Source organism: Gobio gobio, assembly GCF_949357685.1.
Source record: "Gobio gobio genome assembly, chromosome: 23".
In the NCBI taxonomy this organism is placed as follows: Eukaryota; Metazoa; Chordata; class Actinopteri; order Cypriniformes; family Gobionidae; genus Gobio; species Gobio gobio.
In genome coordinates this window covers 6,350,229-6,374,214 of record NC_137119.1, presented here as the reverse complement: position 1 = coordinate 6,374,214, position 23,986 = coordinate 6,350,229, and the positions used below count along the sequence as shown (strand labels likewise).

At 38.3% G+C, this 23,986-nt stretch overlaps 2 protein-coding genes across 3 annotated transcripts in view; both read right to left on the bottom strand.

The window, feature by feature from the left end:
• Nucleotides 1-562: 562 nt before the first annotated feature.
• bdh1 (3-hydroxybutyrate dehydrogenase, type 1) lies at nucleotides 563-22,273 on the bottom strand. Its single transcript, XM_079805996.1, has 5 exons — nucleotides 21,142-22,273; nucleotides 19,209-19,319; nucleotides 11,357-11,492; nucleotides 6,126-6,278; nucleotides 563-4,333 (listed from the first exon to the last, which is right to left on the bottom strand). The coding sequence occupies exons 1-5, from the start codon at nucleotides 21,352-21,354 to the stop codon at nucleotides 3,867-3,869; spliced, it is 1,080 nt and encodes a 359-aa protein (XP_079662122.1). The 5' UTR covers nucleotides 21,355-22,273; the 3' UTR covers nucleotides 563-3,866.
• Nucleotides 21,684-23,986, bottom strand: part of gyg1b (glycogenin 1b) — a 31,848-nt gene continuing 29,545 nt past the window's right edge. The window contains exon 7 of one of the 2 annotated variants that reach the window (XM_079805997.1): nucleotides 21,684-23,424. In XM_079805997.1, the coding sequence (XP_079662123.1) occupies nucleotides 23,281-23,424 (144 nt within the window). In that variant the 3' untranslated portion in view covers nucleotides 21,684-23,280. The remainder of the gene's footprint in view (nucleotides 23,425-23,986) is intronic. The other variant, XM_079805998.1, reaches the window with a different exon arrangement.

Sequence of the window (23,986 nt, the reverse complement as noted above, 5' to 3'; positions counted from 1 at the left end):
CAGCTGTGTTCGCCGATATTTTTTTTTTTCCGGCATTATTTACAGACAGGCGTCCACAGGCAGCTCTGTGGCTGCCAAAGCAAATTTTTATCCTTATTTAATAAAACCTTATTATCCTAATAAAACCTTATTTGATCGGTAAGTGATGAGACTGACTGTTGCGCTTCTCTGACGAGAGAACGAGCAGAAAGCGCGCCCCACTTCAGCCTCGCGCGCGCACTCTGACCGTCTTCAAACTGTCTTGCTCTCCCTCCCTCGCGCATATTAATCAAAATCAATTGAGAATTGACACGATGGTAAAAGGTTGAAGTTTCACGTAGAGCATTGGGAGATTTTTCCCTGAATTACCGTTTTGGTGTTGCTCTACAAGAGATTAAATTAAGTGCATCTAAGCATTAAATGATTAGGTTGTAAATAGTTGGATACTTTTAAAATGAAGTATAGTACAGTCAGTGTGCACTTTATTATGCTGCTTGCTTGCTACTGTGTGCAATAGTGTAATTATTTTATTTATGCTTAAATATTTATTTTCACCACTGAACTCTTTTTTTTTTTTCTTGTTCTCCCTCACCTGTTTTTACTATTTGTTAAAAATTGTTTTTTTTTAGTTCAATAAATGTTCCTTTTTTTAAATTTAGACTTGTAAAATTGTTATCATCATGATCATTGTGTCATTTTTATGTTGTAAATTGAGGGAGCAAAAGCAGTATCGGCTCCAAATATCGGCTCAAGAAAATCGGCAGCCCGTATCGGTCATCGGCTAAAGGCCCGGGTATACTTCACTTACCGCGCCAGAACGCGTCACGCGCGCAGCCCTGTCCGCGCGTCTTTCAAAGTATACTACACAACGGATGCGCGCGGAGGATCGCGTTCGACACATGCGCAGTAAAAAAGTGTCTATGCTCCACCAGACATCGGAGGGCAGCACTGAGTCCTGTCATCAACGGGACATTTGCTGGGCATGATCGGAGAAGAACTGTAGTGCATCCACCATTGCTACATAGTTTGGAAGAAACACTGAAGAATCAAAAATTCTCTCTTTTTTTTCCAAGCGTGTTGTTTTTAAACCGGTCTTTGCACACTCTTCTTCGACGGCTGAACACTGTGCTCAATACTGTGTTTATTGCCACCTAGTGGACTCTTCTGTACTGCTGGCGCATGCGCTGTTGCACGCGGACCGTCCGCACGGTCACAAAATTTGGGCTGCGCGTGGACGGGGTGTGAAGTATACCCGGGCCTTAAGGCTGATGAAAAAAAATCGGTATCGGCATCGGCACTAAAAAAATCCATATCGGTCGATCCCTAGTCTGCCATGCTTTGTTTACATCTAGCTACCACAATTCCTTGTGCTCAGGCAGTTTGGCGTGACATTGCCTGAACGCTAAAAAAGTCGTGAGTCGTGGTTTGAAGTCGTGATTTACGGGCTCAAAAACCAGCCTGGAACGCAGCATTATTTCCGAACTTCCCAGTGGTAAACACGACATCAGAGGGCGGTCATGTGCATTTTTTCCCTAGGAAACTCTGTATTTATGATTATTCCGATGGCACGTGAAGGCAGCGTTAGAATTCTGGCCATGTTCAAAATGGAGTACTAGCTCACTAGAGTACAGTATGCATTGTATACAATGTACATTTCAGAGAGTAAGTAAAACAGGCGTTATTCCTCAGATTTGAGCGGTTTTATATTACATTGTTGTCATATGATCTTATCACATTAATTCAGTGAGGCCTTCACTGTTATGTTGGGGTCAGCATTATTTTTAGCACACAGTAAAGAAGGACACTTGCTTTTTCCAGCAAGGACACATTCAATTGATCACACAAGATTTCAATTTCAAATAATTAAATAATCCAGAAATAAATGTATCTCAGTTTCCACAAAAATATGAAGCAGCACAACTGTTTTCAACATTGATAATAATCAGAAATGTTTGGTAAAGGGGTACTTCAGCGCTGGAAAGATGAATGTTTATTTAAATTGGGTCATTCAAATGTGAAATTATTTTCGAGGTTGGTGCCTTCTAGACTGAGAAAAGACAGAAAATGTATTTTTGGCTCATATGGATGAAAGACAACAACTCCCAGAATGCACTTGCTTCGCTGCCCTATGAGGCCATTCCCAAGCCACGCCTACCGGTTACATCACCGCCCCCACCCCACCGTCGTTTTCATTTTTATAAAATAAATTATAGTTTTATAATAATAAAAAAGGGGCGATCATTCAAATATACTACCGTGTTTCTACTGATAAAAACGTAATGCTAATCGCTGAAGTAAGCAAATCATCATATGAGAATGATTTCTGAAGGGTCATGTGACTCTGAAGACTGGAGTAATGATGATAAATTCAGCTTTGACCACAGGAATAAATCACACTTTAATATATTTTCAATACATTTTAAATTGTAATATAATATTTCAACAATTTTACTCTAATGACGATAAGATAAATGTAGCCTTGGTTAGCATAAGATACTTCTTTCAGAAACATAATAAAATCTTACTGACCCCAAACTTTAGTGTACACTGCAGCAGCAGCAGTAGGATTAGTGTGCTAGTGTGCTATTTTAAACACAGCCAGTCAGAAAAGGACATCATTTTATAGCGTAGCAGAAGTATGCGATTTGGGATGCTGCACACACGATTTATTTCAACATGCGAAATGTTTCAGCAGCACAACGTTTATTCGTAGATGTGGATGGGGATTGATCTCATAATATCTCATAATCGAATGATCCAGATTGTTGGAAGTGAAGGGAATGCTGAAGGGAAATGTCTGCACGACCAAATCTAAAAACTCTAATGCGTTCACATTTCCAAAATATTAAATATGATAAAGTGAATCAAAGTGCATACATTTAAACTCGAATATTTGGGGCAAAATAATGTTGACTTATGTCTTATGTTGACCTTATTTCCTGTAGTAGGCCATACAAGGCGTCTATAATTTTTGTTTTATTTTACCCAGAATATTCCTTCAAAGTGCCCCTATTATGCTCTATTAAAGGCTCTTAATTTAGGTCTAAAAACACTTATATTTTCTCAATACACACTGCAGCATCAGAAGGATTCAGTCTCTCTAAACCCCTCCTTTCTGAGAGCCTGCTCTGCTCTGATTGGTCAGATGGCCCAGTGTGTTGTGATTGGTCTGCTCTGCTCTGATTGGTCAGATGGCCCAGTCTGTTGTGATTGGTCTACTCTGCTCTGATTGGTCAGATGGCCCAGTTTGTTGTGATTGGTCCGCTCTGCTCTGATTGGTCAGATGGCCCAGTCTGTTGTGATTGGTCTACTCTGCTCTGATTGGTCAGATGGCCCAGTCTGTTGCGATTGGTCTACTCTGCTCTGATTGGTCAGACGGCCCAGTCTGTTGTGATTGGTCTACTCTGCTCTGATTGGTCAGATGGCCCAGTCTGTTGTGATTGGTCTACTCTGCTCTGATTGGTCAGATGGCCCAGTCTGTTGTGATTGGTCTACTCTGCTCTGATTGGTCAGATGGCCCAGTCTGTTGTGATTGGTCTACTCTGCTCTGATTGGTCAGATGGCCCAGTCTGTTGTGATTGGTCTACTCTGCTCTGATTGGTCAGATGGCCCAGTCTGTTGTGATTGGTCTACTCTGCTCTGATTGGTCAGAACGCTTCATTCTTTTGGGAGACTCCATTTATCTGCACTTTGATCTTTGAAACTTTGCAGACCTCTTACATTCACAATCTGCCATTTTACACACTCATGAAAGGTAATCTGAAAAAAGCATAATAGCGGCACTTTAAGATTTGTGTGATTCTTTTTCTTAATTACAGTTGTATACTGATTAGACTGCATTCAATACGTCATATATGAACACTTCATTGATGAAATATTAGGTGGCATTAGAAGTAGAGTCTGTCTGAGACGGCCGCAGGAAGGTGGCTCATTATCTGCATGCGGATCCACCAGTGCGGCTCCATAGGGTTGTAGCGTGTGTATGGCCGTTTGGACGTGATGGCGTCCGCGATGTCGTCTAACACCGGCTCAATTTCTCGCTGGCCGCTGTTGCAGTAGGAGCGCATAAGAGCCATGTACTGCTCAAAGTGAGCTTTCCCATAGTCCTCCTGCACACCAGGGGGCGCCTCCTTCCACAGCTTCTCTGCTGTTGTCGTGACTATGTCGCGTGTTAGGATTCCCGTGGCCATGATAAAGTTTCCGGGCTCAATGACGATAACATTGACGCCCCAAGCCTTCATTTCATACCTGAGACAGTCAGAAAAAGCCTCCACTCCGTATTTGGAAACACAGTAAGGGGATCGGAGAGCGTTTCCCATTCTGCCGTACATGCTAGCGATGTTCACCACACGACCTGGAACCAAAACACAACACAAATAAGTGAGGCTGCAGAGGACTACACACGTGGGGTTTGGGGTTTTGTCCTTTATGCTCATCAAGGGTGTATTTATGTAGTCAAGTGAAATAAACATAATACTGTAAAATATTATCACCATTCAAAATAGCTGTTTTCTATGTAATATATTGTAAAATGTAATTTATTCCTGTGATCAAAGCTGAATTTTCAGCATCATTACTCCAGTCTTCAGTGTCACATGATCCTTCAGAAATCATTCTCATATGCTGATTTGCTGCTCAAGAAACATTTATGATTATTATCAATGTTGAAAACAGTTGAGCTGCTTCAAATTTTTGTGGAACCTGATAATTTTTCAAATTTTTCAAATTAAAAACATTATAAATGCATTTACTGTCAATTTTAAACAATTTAATACATTTTTCTAAAAAAAATCTTACTGACTACAAACTTTTGAACGGATGTGTACACATTACAAACAAGTGAGGTTTGTAAATAAATACAATTATTATATCTTTGATTTTTATTTAACCTGTAAAATATTAAATATTTAAATTCATATATATATATAGAGTGCAGGCCAGTTAAGTTCCTCCTCACCAAACTCGCTCATCATGTCTTTATGGACCGACACTTTGTGCACTGGTCAGTCATGTTGGGACAGGAAAGGGCCGTCCCCAAACTGTTCCCACAAAGTTGGGAGCATGAAATTGTCCAAAATGTCTTGGTATGCTGAAGCATCAAGAGTTCCTTTCACTGGAACTAAGGGCCAAACCCAACCCCTGAAAAACAACCCCCACACCATAATCCCCCCTCCACCAAACTTTACACGTGACACACTGCAGTCCGACAAGTCCCGTTCTCCTGGCAACCGCCAAACCCAGACTCGTCCATCGGATTGGCAGACAGAGAAGCGTGATTGGTCACTCCAGAGCTTGGATGAGCTGCTCGGCCATGGAAACCCATTCCATGAAGCTCTACACACTGTCCTTGAGCTCATCTGAAGGCCACATGAAGTTTGGAGGTCTGTGGCTATTGACTGTAGCTAGTGACCCTCAGCATACGCTGACCCCGCTCTGTGATTTTACGTGGCCTACCACTTCATGGCTGAGTTGCTGTTGTTCTCAATTGCTTCCACCTTGTTATAAAACCACTAACAGTTGAGCGTGGAATATTTAGTAGTGAGGAAATTTCCCGAATGGACTTATTGCACAGGTGGCAACTGATCACAGTACCACACTTGAGTTCTCTGAGCTCCTGAGAGCGACCCATTCTCTCATAAATGTTTGTAGAAGCGTCTGCAGGCCCAGTGCTTGATTAACACACCTGTGGCCATGGCACACCTGAATTCAATGATTTGGAGGGGTGTCCCAATACTTTTGGTAATAAAGTCACTATATATATATATATATATATTTTGAAATTATACAAAGAAACTTTGGAGAGAGAGTTGTGATCGAATCAGGACTGTCATCAAGTGTGTCAAAAGCATATTCCACGGTGCCATTTTGAAAAATTAAAAATAATAAAAATTGACTGAAAATGTTGGATTGCAGAAAACACAAAAGTCTTTGTCAGGCGACACACTCCAAAGTCCATTTGCTTTAATCATTGATCCACTGAGATCCAATCATTCCTTTAATTCAGGGAAAGACTAACAGAAGTGCAGGGAAACATTAACAGCTTCTGAGTTAATCTCAGCCAAATGACATTATCTGCACCTCAGAGTTCATTCAAACTAACACCGGACACATTCTCATGCATATATTGTGCAGTGGGTTTATTTCACCTTTGGCCCTGCGGATGAGAGGCAGAAAGGCTTTGGTGACTCTGATGGTGCCCCACAGGTTGACCTCTGACACCTGCCGGTATGTGTCCATGGTCGTGAACTCCACCTCACCGAATGTGGAGATGCCAGCATTGTTGACCACAGCCCACAGACCTGCACAAGACACACACACACACACACACACACACACACACACACACACACACACACACACACACACACACACACACACACACACACACACACACACACACACACACACACACACACACTCAAGCTCAGGTTTGTGCAATTCAGATCATCACACATCCTGAGACCGTTATGAAAACATAAATACACACAGTCGGTTTGGAATAATCACGATTTTTTTGTTTTTTAGAAAGCTTTAGAAATCATAATAAAACAGTAATATTCTCATACTTTGCAAATGACAATCCACATTTTGTAGCATCTTTTTTCCACTCAATTTTTTCATAGACACTTAGCACCCCCTTGTGGCCCCTGGGGCAGTTTGCAGTCTAAAAGACCCAACAATACTTGCATCAACCTGCTTGTGTTGTTTTATGCTAGATATATTAGTCACTTTCCATCTGTTCCCCTGTAGTCAATAATTTTATCCCATCATGCACTGGGGTTTCGCTGTTTTCCAGCACTGTTTTATCATTGGTTTTGTAGTTCATTTTTCTACTCAAAATGACACATTCATACTCAGAAACAATCCATCGAATGTTACCGTCACTGTGTATTGTGTATCAAGTATTGAGGTCTGTGTGTTCAGATGTAGTTATGGTAAAGGTGACCAGATTTCTGAAATGGCAACCGGTCAAAATACCACTAAAACCTAATTTGTAAAAACGGGGACAATACATTTTTGAATATTTTTGTTGTTGTGGGCTCTCTATATTATTATTAACATTAATAATTATTATGATTTAGTTTGATTATTAGGATTTTTGGTCTGGATTTAATTCAACGCACCCGCAAAAAACAAACAAACAATGAAAACAGTTAATAGTAACCATTGTAAATCACAAGCAGTTCAAAACAATATTATAACATGACAACAAAAGCACACTACAAAAATAAAACAACATAATGTGATAAATAAAACTATTTACAAATATTGTAAGATTTTATAATTGTATTTAATATTTTCACAAGTTTATACTATATGAATTATTTTTTATGTTTTGTTTACGTTTTAGCTTGAAAATAATTCTTACTATCCTTAATAGGTCTTGTTGTTTTGCATTTTAGGCTTATTTTAAGCAGAAAGTATGTATTCTGGGCATGTATTTTTTACAAGTGTAATTGTTTATGTTTTTTTATATTTATAGTTCAGATGTGTGGTAATCATTGCTTTGCGACCGCGGAACTTTTCGGGGGTTCTGCTCTCGGTTACGTTCTTCATAGTCCAAGTAGAGTCAGTGTATCTCACAGCGCCATCTGCTGGTGACAATCACTACTGCACGATTGCTCCTATAACCAGCAGCTTCTGTATTATGGTTGGGCGTTTTTTTGCAATATATCTGTGTTTTGAACGAGCTGTAAAACGGGGACATTTCCAGTCGGGGACAGAACACCAAAAACCGGGTCTGTCCCCGGAAAACGGGGACGTCTGGTCACCCTAAGTTATGGTAGTTATGATTTACTTAGATATTTCTAAAGCATACACTTTAAAATCATGGTTTATTTCAGTGTTATATTGTTTGAGTAAAAAGTATTGCAAAGGAAACTACAACTAAGTAGAAATTCCTCAACCGACTTTGACTCGCTCCTACAAGTCTACACTCCCACCGGAAGCCTTCGCTCAGCTAAGGAGCGACATGAAGAGGCATGCAATCCCTTTCCAGAACATTTTCATTCACCGTTTCCTGCTGGTGGAACGATCTTCCCACCTCCACCCGGAATGCAGAATCACTGACAACATTCAGAAGACGGCTGAAAACTCACCTCTTCTGCATCTTAAAGCTACACTGTGTGATATTTTCCCCCATCTAGTGGTGAAAAGGTATATGACCATCCAGTGAATATTAGTTTCTCTTCCTCTCAATTCCGATTTTGTTTTAACTCCTACGGTGGCCGATTTAGTTCAAGATTAACATGGCTTCCAGTTCGACCTCGTCCACATTCGACACGGTGCCATCGAGTGTTAAAACGCGAAAGGCGAAGCTTGAATTTACGGGTATGTCCCTCTTTGGCTGATGTACTTTCAAGATGGAGGGGCAACATGGCGACCGGCATTCGAACCCCTCACCCGTATGTATTTTCAATGGCATATTATAAACTTACGAGAATACTTTATTACTTGAAAGAAGTAAATAAACATTAATGAGCACATATATTTTTGAAAGAACTAAGTGTTTTTAGCTAAGAATAAACTAAAAAAGTTACACAGTGTAGCTTTAAAAAAAAAAAAAAAATCTCTATTTCCTCCCTATTCTAGCCTGTGCTGCTCTGGGTAATGTCCAAAACGTAATATTTCAGGCATTTTTTGTGACGTCTCGCCTCTTCATAACGGATCACTTCCTGTATTCCTCGCTGTGGATAAAAGCGTCTGCTAAATTAATAAATGTAAATGTAAACCGTTTACTGGCCAAGTTAAAATGACTTATTTTCTTTGTTAATTTTACTTAACTTAGTTAAAGCTGCAGTCCGTAACTTTTTGCGCGGTTAATAAACAGAACTGCATTCTCACAGCCGGAGCTACTTCTCTCTGTTTATGTCTATGGCGAGTCAGGCAGGGACTGTGTAGAGCCCTGCATTTCTGCCCGAGCCCCAGGTTCTCCTTCGTTTTATATTTTAGACATTCATTAATTAAAAGAAACAATGAGATGTGCTGCGCTGGTGGAAATAACATGTGACCAGGATACCACCACTGTCAAGACTGGCTCGCACAGTGTTTAGAGTACGGCGCTATGCAACTCGCATCGCCGCAGTAAAGCAAACCAACACGCAAACGGCCACAAGTGAAACTGAAAATAGTCTAAGGTGCTCTAAAACACAATCATCTTCATTAAAACTAATGAGACTAATTGCTCTTACCAGTGCTTAGGTCGCTCGTTCTCACATTGCGGTCTTTGATCTTGAGCTGATGAATCAAATGCAGCTCATATCTGTTCATATCTGTCATATGAACTCCGTTAAATGTGCATATAGCGCGGGAATTGAAGATCGGATTTATATTCATCTCGCGGAGAGGTGTAAGGTAAGACAACCTGGATGTTTTTTTTTAGTTTTTGTTTAGATTGTGTAGCCCGTTTCGTTTGCGAGCGCCGTTGTGAGCAGCATCAGCCTGCCTCAGAAATGCCTTTTTACTGTGGTGGTCATAGTAAAATTGTGAAGCTTGGAAGTGTTTTATATCTTTGGATTTTATTATAAGCAAGACAAGTCAAGTGTTGATGTGAGAGGCTAAATTGATCAAACATGTGGTTAACTCCCTGTCGGCCAGCGGCAGCTTGGTCGTCACTTTAAAAAACAAAAACTTTAATTTAACAAACAAAAAAAATGCTTCAAACATTTTTCTAAATTAACTTAAAGCTACACTGTGAGATATTTCCCCCCCATCTAGCATTTAAAAGCTATATGACCATCCAGTGAATATTAGTTTCTCTTCCTCTCAATTCCGATTTCTTTTTAACTCCTACGGTGGCCGATTTAGTCCAAGATTAACATGGCTTCCAGTTCCAGCTCGTCCACATTCGACACGGTGCCATCGAGTGTTAAAACGCGAAAGGCGAAGCTTGAATTCACGGGTATGTCCCTCTTTGGCTGATGTACTTTCAAGATGGAGGGGCAACATGGCGACCCGCATTCGAACCCCTCACCCGTATGTATTTTCAATGGCATATTATAAACTTACGAGAATACTTTATTACTTGAAAGAAGTAAATATACATTAATGAGCACATATATTTTTGAAAGAACTAAGTGTTTTTAGCTAAGAATAAACTAAAAAAGTTACACAGTGTAGCTTTAATAAAGAAACAAAACAAAATATAACTACTTTGACATTAAAAACAAAACTGAACTATTTTAATGGCTGCAACAATGTGTGATAGGGAGGATAAAAAACAACAACAACAAAAAAAAACAGGCTCCAGTCGGACTCTGCCCGAGAATTTTGATAAGCTGTTGGACACTGGCCGGGCTAGGGCCTCAGCGTCTCAGGACAGGGCCGGGCTAGGGCCTCAGCATCTCAGGACAGGGCTGGGCTTGGGCCTAGATTTGAGGCCAGTGCAGGGCTCTAGGACTGTGCTCCTCCGCAGCGGTTCCTACCATACCGGTCTGAAATAGTCCCAATATAAACACTTATTATAAGTGTACCATAATGATCCAGGGTAAGACAAAAACACGGTTTGGAAAATGGATTCATGTTGTACATTCTCATTATATAATTTTTATAAAAGTTACAGAAAGCAGCTTTAAGTAGATTTTACTTAATTCCATATGTGAAATGTACTTAAAAATGTATTATAAAAAAAGGTCCTGGCTAATGCAAGCTTTATAATGGCAGTGAATGGCAGCCCAAAAAAGTGCATCCATCCATTATAAAAGTACTCCACACGGCTCTGGGGGTTAATAAAGGCCTTCTGAAGCGTTGTGTTTGTGTAAGAAAAATATCAATTTTTAACATGTTATAAAGTAAAAGGCGGACCGCCTTCCATATTCAACTTACAAAGAAAGTGTAACGCCTCTCCCAGTTCAAAATGCTTACGCTACGTCCGATATCATCGTCACCCCAGTTACACTTTACATACATTTTTGAATATAACTCTGATTGTGTTCGTCTGAAAGAAGAATGTCATAGGATGGTTTTAGGGCGAGTAAATCATGGGTTAACTTTCATTTTTGGGTGAACTAACCCTTTAAGTCTAGCAGTGAATGTTTTATGAGCAGTATGATAACCATATTCATCCGCAGAGCCAAAGCAAAACAATGTTCTTCTGCAAAATGCATGCAGTTTTTTTTAACCACTAGAGGGCATTATAACCTAAAAATACATTTAAAAAAAAGTAAGCATAAAGCATAAATATCAATATTTAAAAATAATAATAAACTGGCAAAAGCATATATTTTTATATGTAATTTTTTTTATAAAACCTAAAAAATAAAAGCTAAATTAAAATAGATACTATAAAGCAATACTAAAATATGTCCCCATTTTTCCATCACTATTGTCCGGTTCTCCGACATGACCTTTGAACTCATCATCCATAAAGAACCCTCACCTTTCTCCGAGTCTTCCAGGTTGGCAGTGATGAACTGAAGCGCCTGAGAGACCTGCTCCTCACTGCAGACGTCCAGCTGCACCACCTTCAGCTTCTCCGAGTGGACACTCTCCAGATCCTTCGCTCCTTCTCCATCCTTATTCCACACACACACACACACACACACACACACACACACACACACACACACACACACACACACACACACACACACACACACACACACACACACACACACACACACACACACACACACACACACACACACACACAGAACAGGCGTTACAGACGCTGCATGCTGTGCCACAATGCACACAGGCTGTTCATTATGGATTAAATTCAAAATGGATTAAATTCATTATTTTCCTCAAAATTCTACAAACAACACCCCATAATGACAACGTGAAAGAAGTTTGTTTGATATCTTTGCAAATTTATTAAAAATAAAAAAATAATCACATGTACATAAGTATTCACAGCCTTTGCTCGATACTTTGTAGAAGCAGCTTTGGCACCAATTACAGCCTCAAGTCTTTTTGAGTATGATTCTACAAGCTTGGGACCTATTTTGGGGCAGTTTCTCCCATTCTTCTTTGCAGGACCTCTCAAGCTCCATCGGGTTGGATGGGGAGCGTTGGTGCACAGTGATTTTCAGATCTCTCCAGAGATGTTCAATCGGGTTCAAGTCTGGGCTCTGGCCACTCAAGGACATTCACTGAGTTTTCCTGTAGCCACTTCTTTGTTATCTTGGCTATGTGCTTAGGGTCGTTGTCCTGTTGGAAGATGAACCTTCGCCTCAGTCTGAGGTCCAGAACGCTCTGGAGCAGGTTATCATCAAGGATGTCTCTGTACATTGCTGCATTCATCTTACCCTCGATCCTGACTAGTCTCCCAGTTCCTGACGCTGAAAAACATCCCCACAGCATGATGCTGCCACCACCATGCTTCACTGTAGAGATGGGATTAGCCAGGTGATGAGCGGTGCCTGGTTTCCTCCTGCCATTCAGGCCAAAGAGTTCAATCTTTGTTTCATCAGAACGGAGAATTAGGGCCGCATTTACACTGCAGGTCTTGATGCACAATTCCAATTTGGTGACTGTATCCGATTTTTTTGATGACCCACTTACATCATCTTTTAAAAGCGACCCGTATCCAATATTTGCATTTACACTATACACTGGCGAAACAGCCCAAGACGTTCTGACTGGGAAAAGGAAGTAAAACGGCGAGATATGCAATGGACGCAGACAAGATGATTATTCAATGTTTTGCTTTCCGCACTATCTCTAAAGGTTATCAAAACATTGCTCTCGTAAGGCAGAGCAAAAAGAGGAGAGCCCTTGTCATATGATCGCAGTTCGTGTCCACCTGAGTTGACGTCATTCGCCTCCGTCCCTCTTTCAATGACGCACGACTCGCATTTACTGGGGAATATCCGATTTGACGCTTACATGGCAGACGCAAATGCACGTATCATATCGGATTTATTCCCACATATGAGTGAGGCATGAATCCGAGCGGAGGATATCGGAATTCATGCGTTTTTTTCCTGCTTACACGTTCACATGTCATATCAGATCTGTGACACACAAGACGGGAAATCGGAGTTGGGTCACTTGAACCTTGCAGTGTAAATGGGGCCTTTGTTTCTCATGGTCTGACAGTCCTTCAGGTGCCTTTTGGCAAACTCCAGACAGCCTTTTACCAGTCCCTCCAGAAAAACGTGATTATGCGATCGCATGATTTAATGCATAATCAGCCAAAGTCTGCATATTTATGCGGGGGCCACATTTTTTCAAATACGGCACACTTTCGCCACGTAAATTGCCTATTTCCGCGTGCAAAATATGCTGGGCTAGCATGATTTCATAATCCCCACATTTTCGTTGCAAAAATTTAATATATATTAGCAGAAAGTTGAAAAATTGTAGTTTACTTTAGGGATCGACCGATATGGATTTTTTAGTGCCGATGCCGATACCGTTTTTTTTCATCAGCTTTAGCCGATGACCGATACGGGCTGCCGATTTTCTGGAACCGATATTTGGAGCCGATACTGCTTTTGCTCCATCAATTTACAACATAAAAATGACACAATGATCATGATGATAACAATTTAAAATTTCAAAAAGGAACATTTATTGAACTAAAAAAAACAATATTTAACAAATAGTAAAAACAGGTGAGGTAGAAGAAGAAAAAAAGAGTTCAGTGGTGAAACTAAATTCTGAAAATAAATATTTAAGCATAAATAAAATAATTACACTATTGCGCACAGTATCAACAAGCAAGCATCATAATAAAGTGCACACTGACTGTACTATACTTAAAACTTTTATACTTTTAAAACTATTTACAACCTAGTCATTTAATGCTTAGGTGCACTTAACTTAATCTCTTGAAAAAAATATCAGCGAACGCAGCAGCCTTGTATCGGCCGATGCCGATACATGTAAAAATTATTTATAAAAATATAAAATATAAAAATCGATATATCGGCCACACTAGTTTACTTCACACAAGATCCGCCATTTCCCCCTATTGCCATGGGAATGTTTTGAAGTGAGGTAATTACCCGATGTGAACGTCATCGAAAAGCTGCAAACCCCGTGGTGAAACCATAGATATCGGTGAAACCATGATGAAGCACGCAAATTCCCATTTGCCAACAAAAATTTGTTTCCCGGTGTGTTGACCGATAAAAAAAAAACAGCATCATGAAGCTTGGAAGTGTTATGATTTGAGTCGATTCAGCGGTTTGGATCGCCAAAGTCACGTGATTTCAGCAGTTTGACACGTGATCATGAATCGACTCACTGATTCATAACGCTTTGAAGCTTCATGATTCTGTTTTTTGAAATCGGTCATCACTATATAAGTCGTTATTTAGGTTTTAGCACAAAAACTATTTTCGTGGCTTCATAAAGTTATTGTAGAACCACTGTAGTGAGATGGAACGACGTCTTTTGTACCTTTTAAGGGTCTTGAGAGTGTAAAGTGCATTGTGCCAATGGAGGCCTTTCAGAGCCATCAGATTTCAACTAAAATATCTTCATTTGTGTTCCGAAGATGAACGGAGGTCTGACGGGTGTCGAACGACATGAGGGTCAGTCATTAATGACAGAATTTTCATTTTTGGGTGAACTAACCCTTTAAGAGATTGCACTTTGTGCATTGGAAGCACTCAAATGTCTGTTTTGTAAAGCTACCTCTGTAAAACAGGAAGTTATCTATTCATTTTTTTTGGAAGTTGTAGTATATTCCTTTTGTAAAGCTACAGAACTTGTTTGACTCAATGTTTTGTAAATTTGAGCCATGTGTTTATTAAGGTCTTCAATAAAACAAGATGAGAACTTAAATATTCCCAGCACTTTCTGTGATGTAGTGGTTTTTTTCTATTTTTCATCAAACTGCAGTTTTTGCAAGTTCCCGCAATTTTATCGCATAAAATTGCATAAACATCCTGCATTTTCCATCACATTTTTTAAGAAAATGTGCCGCATAATCAAGGATTTTTGCCCGCAACAATCACAAAAAAGCCGCATTTTTCTGGCAGGACTATTTTACTGAGGAGTTGCTGCAGAGATGGTTGTTCTTCTGGAAGGTTCTCCTCTCTCCACAGAGAAACGCTGGAGCTCTGTCAGAGTGACCATCAGGTTCTTGGTCACCTCCCTAACTAAGGCCCTTCTCCCCTGATCGATCAGTTTGGCCGGGCGGCCAGATCTAGGAAGAGTCCTTGTGGTTCCAAACTTCTTCCATTTACGGTTGATGGAGGCCACTGTGCTCATTGGGACCTTCAATGCTGCAGAAATCTTTCTGTACCCTTCCCCAGATCTGTGCCTCGATACAATCCTGTCTCTGAGATGTAGGCTACAGACAATTTCTTGGTCTTCATGGCTTGGTTTGTGCTCTGACATGCACTGTTAACTGTGGGATCTTATATAGACAAGTGTGTGCCTTTCCAAATCATGCCCAATCAACTGAATTTACCACAGGTGGACTCCAATCAAGTTGTAGAAACCATATATATACATATTAAAGGCTAGATGTCTTATGGCGGAGTCTATATCATCATCACCGGCGGCCATCTTGTCACAGGCAAGCTTTCTGGCGGGCTCTGTGGCACCTGATGTAAGGCGAGTGATCTGCACGAACACAAAATCTCGCTGAAATCTTGAAGGATTTACAAATGGTTTGGTTTCTTAAAAACGTTATTAACGTGGCTGTAATTCTGGATGCTTGAACAAATTTAGAATAATTTTTCATAAGTATGCAGTGCCATAACTACAACTCTGACGTTTATAACAAACCAAACAGTTTGAAAATTGGTAGAAAACTGAGCAAGTTATGGTTATTTAAAAAGTGCAAGCACCATTAAAACACAGGAGCCACGTTTACATGCGCACTTTTTTGTCATTCCGATTGAAAGATTCTGTGGACTGTTTACATGAGACGTTATCTAAACCGATTTGGTGTTTACATGTGCTGACGCTTTCAGTTTGTCTGTCGCATCAAATTCGTAACGTTGCCAATTATAATAACTGCGACATTCGTGGATCAATAGTTCTGTGTTGGTAATTTTTATATTTATTTGTTTTTCTGTGGGCGGACATGCAGTAGTTTAACCTAATTTATGTCCTATACAATGGCTATTTCTACAGCTGTGAATGATGAATGCCGAATCAAAATTAATTCAATACATTTATTTTGAAAAACACAAAATTAACAATAAAATGCACTCAAATTATTAATAAAAACATAGGATATATGGTGAAACATGAATGAAAGCATTCAAGACGTGCTCAGCATCATTACTACATACTAAACGCATAGATATTTCAGATGATTAAGGAGAGATACCATAATCACAGAGGTATAAATATTAACAAAAGGTTAACTGTGGGTAATGTTACTTAACCAATTTGAAACAGTTGTTGACTTTTTTTAATATATATAACTTACGAGAAACAGATGCTGCGTCCCAATTCGCCTACTTATACTACATCCTAAAAGTATGTACTCTTTTTGTGAAGAAAAAGTACATACTTTTGAGTGTGTAGCAGAAGAGTATGCAAGCTTTGGGACATACTACTTCGTCATCTTTAACGGACTCTGTTACGTGCGTCCCGTCACCGTTTAAACTGCCCTGTCAATCATCGTCACAGTTCAAATCCCCCACTTTCAATTTAATTTCCTACCGTATCGGAGAGAAATGTAGTCGCTCGATGATCTGCCTTTCGTGGGTCTTTAATGCAGAGACTCCTCTCATGTGTTTGCAAAGTTAATGGCCAAACGTATCATTACAAAAGTTCTCAATGCTGCTGAAGGAGAAATATAATGTGGATAATATTGAATAAATATCTTTTCTTCAGGTTAAATACTGATAATTGCTCACTCAAACCACTTTATCTAATCCTCTCCACTTAACCGTCAGACTCGCATAACCGTCATGTTTGTAGTTTTTTAACACTTTTTATCCGCGTTTGTAGTTCTAATCGAATCCTCGTCCATCTCGCAATGGGTTGTGGGCAATATCAGCCATTAGAGTGCGCATCGATCTGCACTTCGGATTCTGACCGGAAATAGTAAACCATCCGGGAATCTTTGGAATACTCTTTTCAACATACTACGACTTGGGAGATACTAATTCTTTTTTCGAATACTATTTAGTACGGATATAATGCGAATTGGGACGCAGCAAGAGAGAAATATTGACACGTCCTCTCCAGCAGCTTGAATGTTCCCGGTTGCCATGGCAACTCTCAACGGCCACCACGACTTATACAGTTTTATAAAAGCTATACATTATTTGTTGTAAAGTGTAATGTGGCGTTCACACCGGACGCGATTCGCGCTGATCGCGCAAAGGTGGACGCTTGAACATTTTGAGTTTACTCGCTTCAATCGCGAGTGAACTTCACTGCACAACAGGCGCGAATTCGCATCATGGGCGGGGCTTCCGCCAGCGGCTCGTCTCATTGAGAAATGGCTGACATGGGCTGTGTTTACATGTCTTTTTTTTGTTAAAATCTACTGTTAATGTGTGACAAAATGTAGTTTTAAGACTTTTTCAGTCGATAATGTAGTTGTTTAAAGCTCAAATCTGTGGTTTATTTATATAAAGAGTGCCTATTTAAACATTTTATCTGGCGTTTTCGGAGTTGTGAGCTCCAGTGGATCAGCGGCGCTCAGCGCTCGTCAAAGCCGGCGAGGGCAACCTTTCCTCGGCCAGTCCTTCTGCCGTCTCCCGCTGGCTCTGATGTCTCTGTGGTGTCTCGAGCTATAATTCGTCTTGTAACGGCCGATCTTTGGTCTCATGGATCTATAATTTGTTCCCTGGCAAATCGTTTAGGCTGAGGGCAAAGATAAGTTTCATTACTTTATATTTTTAGGCTATAACTGTACGTTGCAGTTGTAACGTTAGCCTACTAGCACTGACTTTGAATGTTTGACTGAATTGTTTGCTTTATTTCATGTATAGCTTGTTATACATTACTTATACTTTTGTATTATTGATCATACATAAACTTGCATTTAACAAAAAGAGACTGGGTTGTGTTTCATGTCATTTAATGTTATCACAGTGATAATCATATGGTCTGAACCAGATATTAATATACAGATTTTCTCCTCATTGTTGTCACTACTAGAGCAAGCTCCTGATTGGTTAACGCGGCGCGAAATATCCGCCAAAGTTCAGATTTTTCAACTTGAGCGTTTCACGCGTTCAAAACGCTCAATTCGTGTCCTTCGCGCCGCCTCAATCGCGCGAATCGCGCCGCAGAATGCCATTTCGCGTCTCTGCATTGACTTAACATGTAAATCACTCGCGCGAATCGCGTCCGGTGTGAACGCACCATTAGAATCACCTCAGAAAAATAAATTCTTCTGTCAGGCGCAGTTGAAGCCTATAGGACAAACGCTGTCAAAATGAGATGGTGTAGCCAGGCTATGTCTGTGTCATTATTCCAACATCATGTTCATAACATGTTAAGAAATAAAAAAGTTGAATACCTCAGAAAAAATAACTTTCCTCTCTTGTCAACATTAGCCTGGTGTGAGCGCTGTATATCACGTCACAGAAAGACGTGCACTCACAGTAATCGGATCAGGTCGTTTACATGGTGGAATTTTTCGTTTGATCGGTCCATGAAAAGGTTTATCCCACCCCTCTCAAACCGATTACAATTTCATTCGGTTTGGCCATTTTTATTCCGATTGAGGTGTTTATATGCAGCATTTTCATTCGGATTGGACTTTTAAACCGATTACAGTGCTCCATGTAAACGCACCTAATGTTACGAGTAAGCGAGCTGACTGTGACAAGATGGCCGCCAGGTGCGGACGTCGACCTCCATTGGCCAGCAGCGTGGACGAGACATCTAGCCTTTATTATGTATATCTATGGTAGAAACATCTCAAGGATGATCAGTGGAAACAGGAGCACCTGAGCTCAATTTTGAGTGTCATGGAAAAGGCTGTGAATACTTATGTGATTTTTTTCTTCCATTTTTTATTTTTAATCAACTTGCAAAGATTTCAAACAAACTTCTTTCACATTGTCATTATGGGCTATTGTTTGTAGAATTTTGAGTAAAATAATTAATTTAATCCATTTTGGAATTAGGCTCTAACATTACAAAATGTGGAAAAAGTGAAGCGCTGTGAATACTTTCCGGATGCACGGTATGAAAAGGTTTCACACAAAACCAACTGTTTCCACTATGTAAGAATGATTTGTAAGAATGTTGTGAAATATGTTTCATCATCTTAAGCAGCCTTGACTTTATACCTCCAGAATAAATGATTATTCATCAGCTTATGCAGTGATGTATAACCGGTGAACCATTACCTTAAACAGACAACCTGCAAACACAGTGAAGCCCAGTTTGTGAAAGTGCTTGGCCAAGGCGAGTCCGAACCCAGTGTCACAGCCGGTAACCAGCACAGCTTTCCCTTCAACCTAAAAAGGAAATGTTATGCAATATTACTTTATAAAGCCACAGCATTCAGTGCAACTGCAACCGAGTGAGCCAACAATTCACTGCGCTGGCCAGAAATAAACCAGCACCTCATCTCAGATGCAATTCCTGCCATTTCTTACTAAATCAGGGGTTTTCGAACTGTGATCGGCTGATCTGAAATCAGTCATTAAGTCATTGATACAATAACCAGCATTGGTTTAAAAGATCAACTCAGATAAATGATTGTTTTAATACAGTATTTTGTTAAGGACAAATACAAATTTGATATATATATATACACATACACAAACGCATATACTGTTCTTCATATACATACTGTGTGTGTGTGTGTGTGTACGTATATATATATATATATATATATATATATATATATATATATATATATATATATATATATATATATATATATATATATATATATATATATATATATATATATATAACTTTTTAATAGTTTTTACATTATCTAAAATTTTACATTTGAAACAGTCCCTAAAATTACAAATGACAAATTTTTATAATAATAACAAAACATTATTTTTTATATAATATAACAATACAATATGTAACATGATGCTATAACATAACGTAATATTTATAATTACATTATTTTGCATAATTTTTACATGATCTAAAATGTTACTTTTGAAACATTGCTTAAATTACTAATTATATGAGACCAATTTTTATAATAATAATAACATTTTATATAATAATTATGTTATACACTATAACAATACAATATGTAACATGATGCTATAACATAACGTAATATTTATAATTTGATTATTTTTCATAATTTTTACGATCTAAAATGTTACTTTTGAAACGTTACTTAAATTACAAATGAAATATATATGAACTGTGACCAATTTTTATAATAATAATAAAACATTATTTTATATAATTACTAGGGCTGTCAAAAGATTAATCGCGATTAATCACATCCAAAATAAAAGTTTGTGTTTACATAATATATGTGTGTGTACTCTGTTAATTATTATTTATATATAAATACATACACACACATTCATGTATATATTTAAGAAATATTTGCATGTATATACTGTATATACATTTATATAATCTATAATATATATAAATATAAATGTTTTATATATAAAAATAATATTTTTTTCTTAAATATATACATGAATGTGTGCGTATTTATATATAAATAATAATTAACAGAGTACACACACATATATTATGTAAACACAAACTTTTATTTTGGATGCGATTAATCGCGATTAATCTTTTGACAGCCCTAATAATTACGTTTTACAATATATAAAAATGCATGTTATAATATAACAGTTATAATTAAAGTTGTATAGTAGTTTTTACATGATCTAAAATGTTACTTTTGAAACGGTCCCTAAAATTACAAATTATATGCGACCAATTTTTATAATAATAATAATAATAATACAAACAAACCATTATTTTTATATAATAATTGCATATAACATTACTTTTGAAACTGTATTTAATTGTTTAATGTTGTATTGTTTTATTGTATAATGCAATTATTATATAAAATAATATATATATATATGCAAAAATAATATATATATATATACATGCAACAGACCAGTTTTTATAGCTGATGAATAGATTAAAAACTAATTAAATAAGCAAATATACATAATTATCAAGATATTTTATGCCATATGTTGCATAATGTAGCCTACCATGTATACCACACATACACTGCATAAATCGTGTATGTCAGATACTGTATATATAACAGCATTCATTGAAGTCTGAGTTCGCTGCTTCCCACACACTGTACTTTACCTTCACTGTCCCGCGGGGCAGCCGAGGCATCGCCACGTACAGCACGAACAGCGCGTACACGAGCACGATGCACTCGGTGACGCTCGCCTCCGGGAAGCCGCAGCGTCGCGCGAAGAGGTTGAGGACGGACGGCAGGCCGAAGCCCAGCACGAGCGTGAGAAACACCGAGAAGGCGATGAGCAGCGCGACTCTCACCAGCGGCAGCGGAGCCATCTTGAGCTGTGTTGACAACTCTGGCGGGGGCGGGGCCGTGTGTGCACGTCTTAAGAATTATGCAAATTACAGTATGTTTACCTATTTTAAAAGAGCGAATGCGCTTAAGGGGGCGGTGCCACAAGCATAAGTTATGAAAATATCAATAACATTCCGTTCTTCTTTCAACAAACAAACAGTCTAAATAAATTCATGTATTTCATGATAACGAATTGTATTACCTTAACCAAAAATGTAAACAATTAGCATTGGTTAGCACACCGTATTTGAAATGGTCGTATTTTGAAAAGTAGTTTTACTTTTCTTTTCTTTTTTTTCCTTCTTTTTTTACAGTTAATTGACTTCAGACTTATAGTCTATGAATTTATTTGTTATTGTTAACTATAACCACTGTAGTCAGTACTTTGATATGGGTGACGTTTGCCGTTTTTTTATTTATTTAAAAAAAAAATTGTGCCCATGTAACCTGTGTATATAGAATACAGATAAAAGACCGCACCAGAACAAATCCATATTTTGTTATTTTAACAAACCAGTTTCACTTTTAGGATTCATAAAGACGACAATATTTCATAATAAATACATACACTAAAACGATGCATGTAAAGATGCAGTTTCACCAAGGAACACAGGGTGTCACTGTAATATAATTTATGAATGAATATTTTCTTTTTTTTTTAACACTTTAAAGTCTATATATTGCTGTTTACCCAAATCACACTCATGCCTTTAGTTTTCATCAATTACAAACCTGGTTCTGGTGGAAGATGTTCCTGACAGTTGAGGTCAAATATTAATGTATGTGTTTATATATGCATTACAGTAAATTTGCATGGCTATCAAACACACATGATCATTTCAAAAGCTTTATTTTGTAGGCGGGGGACAAAAGGCCCTGTAACACTGAATAAAAGGAAACAGATACAAAAAAAAAACACAAAAGAAAAATACAGACAAAAAAATATAAAAAAAAGGAAAATCAAGAAAATCAAGTGGCAATTGATTTAATAACACAGAAACAACTGTTGTAAACAGAAATACACCATCCAACATGTGAATATGAAAAATAACCCCAGGCTATGACATTCAAAAGCCTCTAAAAAGTGAAACATTTATGCAGATTGAATGAACAATAGGTAGAGAAAAATAAACGTATTTGTCTTTTTTTTAAAGAGAACTATAGGCTGCTGAGATTGCCATCATGATGTGCATCAAGTTGAAGGTGCATTATGTATTTTTTCCCACTAAAAATAAAAAGAATAATACTTTATGTTTAAAAGCATATCATGAGATGAACAGTCATATCAGTAGCCTTATAAAAGCATATTGAACATCACCTCGTGGTGATGTATAAATGTATTATTGTGAATTTGATAAACACGAGTACCAGTGTTGTCTCTTTTTAAAGCGACTAGAGACCAATTTAGCAACTTTTTGGACCGTCCAAGTCACAAAATCATCAATAATATAGTTTAAAGTAAGATGGAAGTAGTAGGTCGTCCGGGGACTTTTCACATACTGTTTTTTCGAATACTATGCGTTTGGACATACTACTCTGTTGGCGTACTCTTTTTCACATACTATATAGTAGGGAAGTATTCATTTTCGGACTCAGTGTAAGTGAGAAAATGGATGTAAAGTGGCACATTACATCATCCAGAGACATTTAATAACTTTAAGCAGGCTTTAGCTACTTTCCATTGAAAACAGTTGGCAACACTGGCGAGTACACCATTCAAATATTGAAACGTTGAGCTTGAGAAAGAGAAAGCTGACATTGACCCAGAACTAAGTATATACGAATTCACATTTTGCATCAGGTTCAAAGGTAAAGTTCTGGCAATAAATGCTTGTGTGATGAGTTAGCGTACCGCAATGTGACGCACTTGCATAGCTGAATTTCGGTGTGTTTAAAATTGTGAATTTTTATTTCAGGAAAACATCAAGCTTTTTCTGAATGTTGTCAAAAGAGTCTATTCCCATGTAGTCGGCCTGGCCCTGCTCCCACCTCTGCTTGCGCTCCGCCGAGGACATGAGCGGCTGGACCTGCTCGCCCTCCGCAACATCCTCCTGATGACAACAGAACAATACAGCCAGTTAAAACACTCGATTAAATCAAAACTAAACAACTTTAAGTTCTGCACAGTTTCAAAGACTCACTGACAAAAGACAAACTGCTGCAAAAACGATTTCAAATAAGACTAAACAAGCATTAAAATAAGCCAAAACAACAACACATCTAGATATTTCTTATTTTAATTCACTCCTTATTTTAAACCAGGATTCCCACAATCTTGAAAATCCTGGATATAGGAGAGAGTAGGTAGACTAATTTTGTGGGGGTTTTCTATACATGGTAAAAGTCATGCAAGTTAATAATAAAATCTTTAAAATGTATATTAAAATAAATAAATATTAGTTTTTTTTAAATCCAAAACAAAATGCATCTCTTTGAAGAACCAGGATTCCTACATTCTTGGAAACCTGGATATTTAGTGATTTCTAGACATGGAAAAGTAATGTAAATTAATAATAAAAACATTGATATTTCAAATGAATTTACATTTGTCTAGCTATGCCAAGCTCTAAAATACTTTACCGAGTAGAGATTGGGAGTTTTTTTAATTTATTT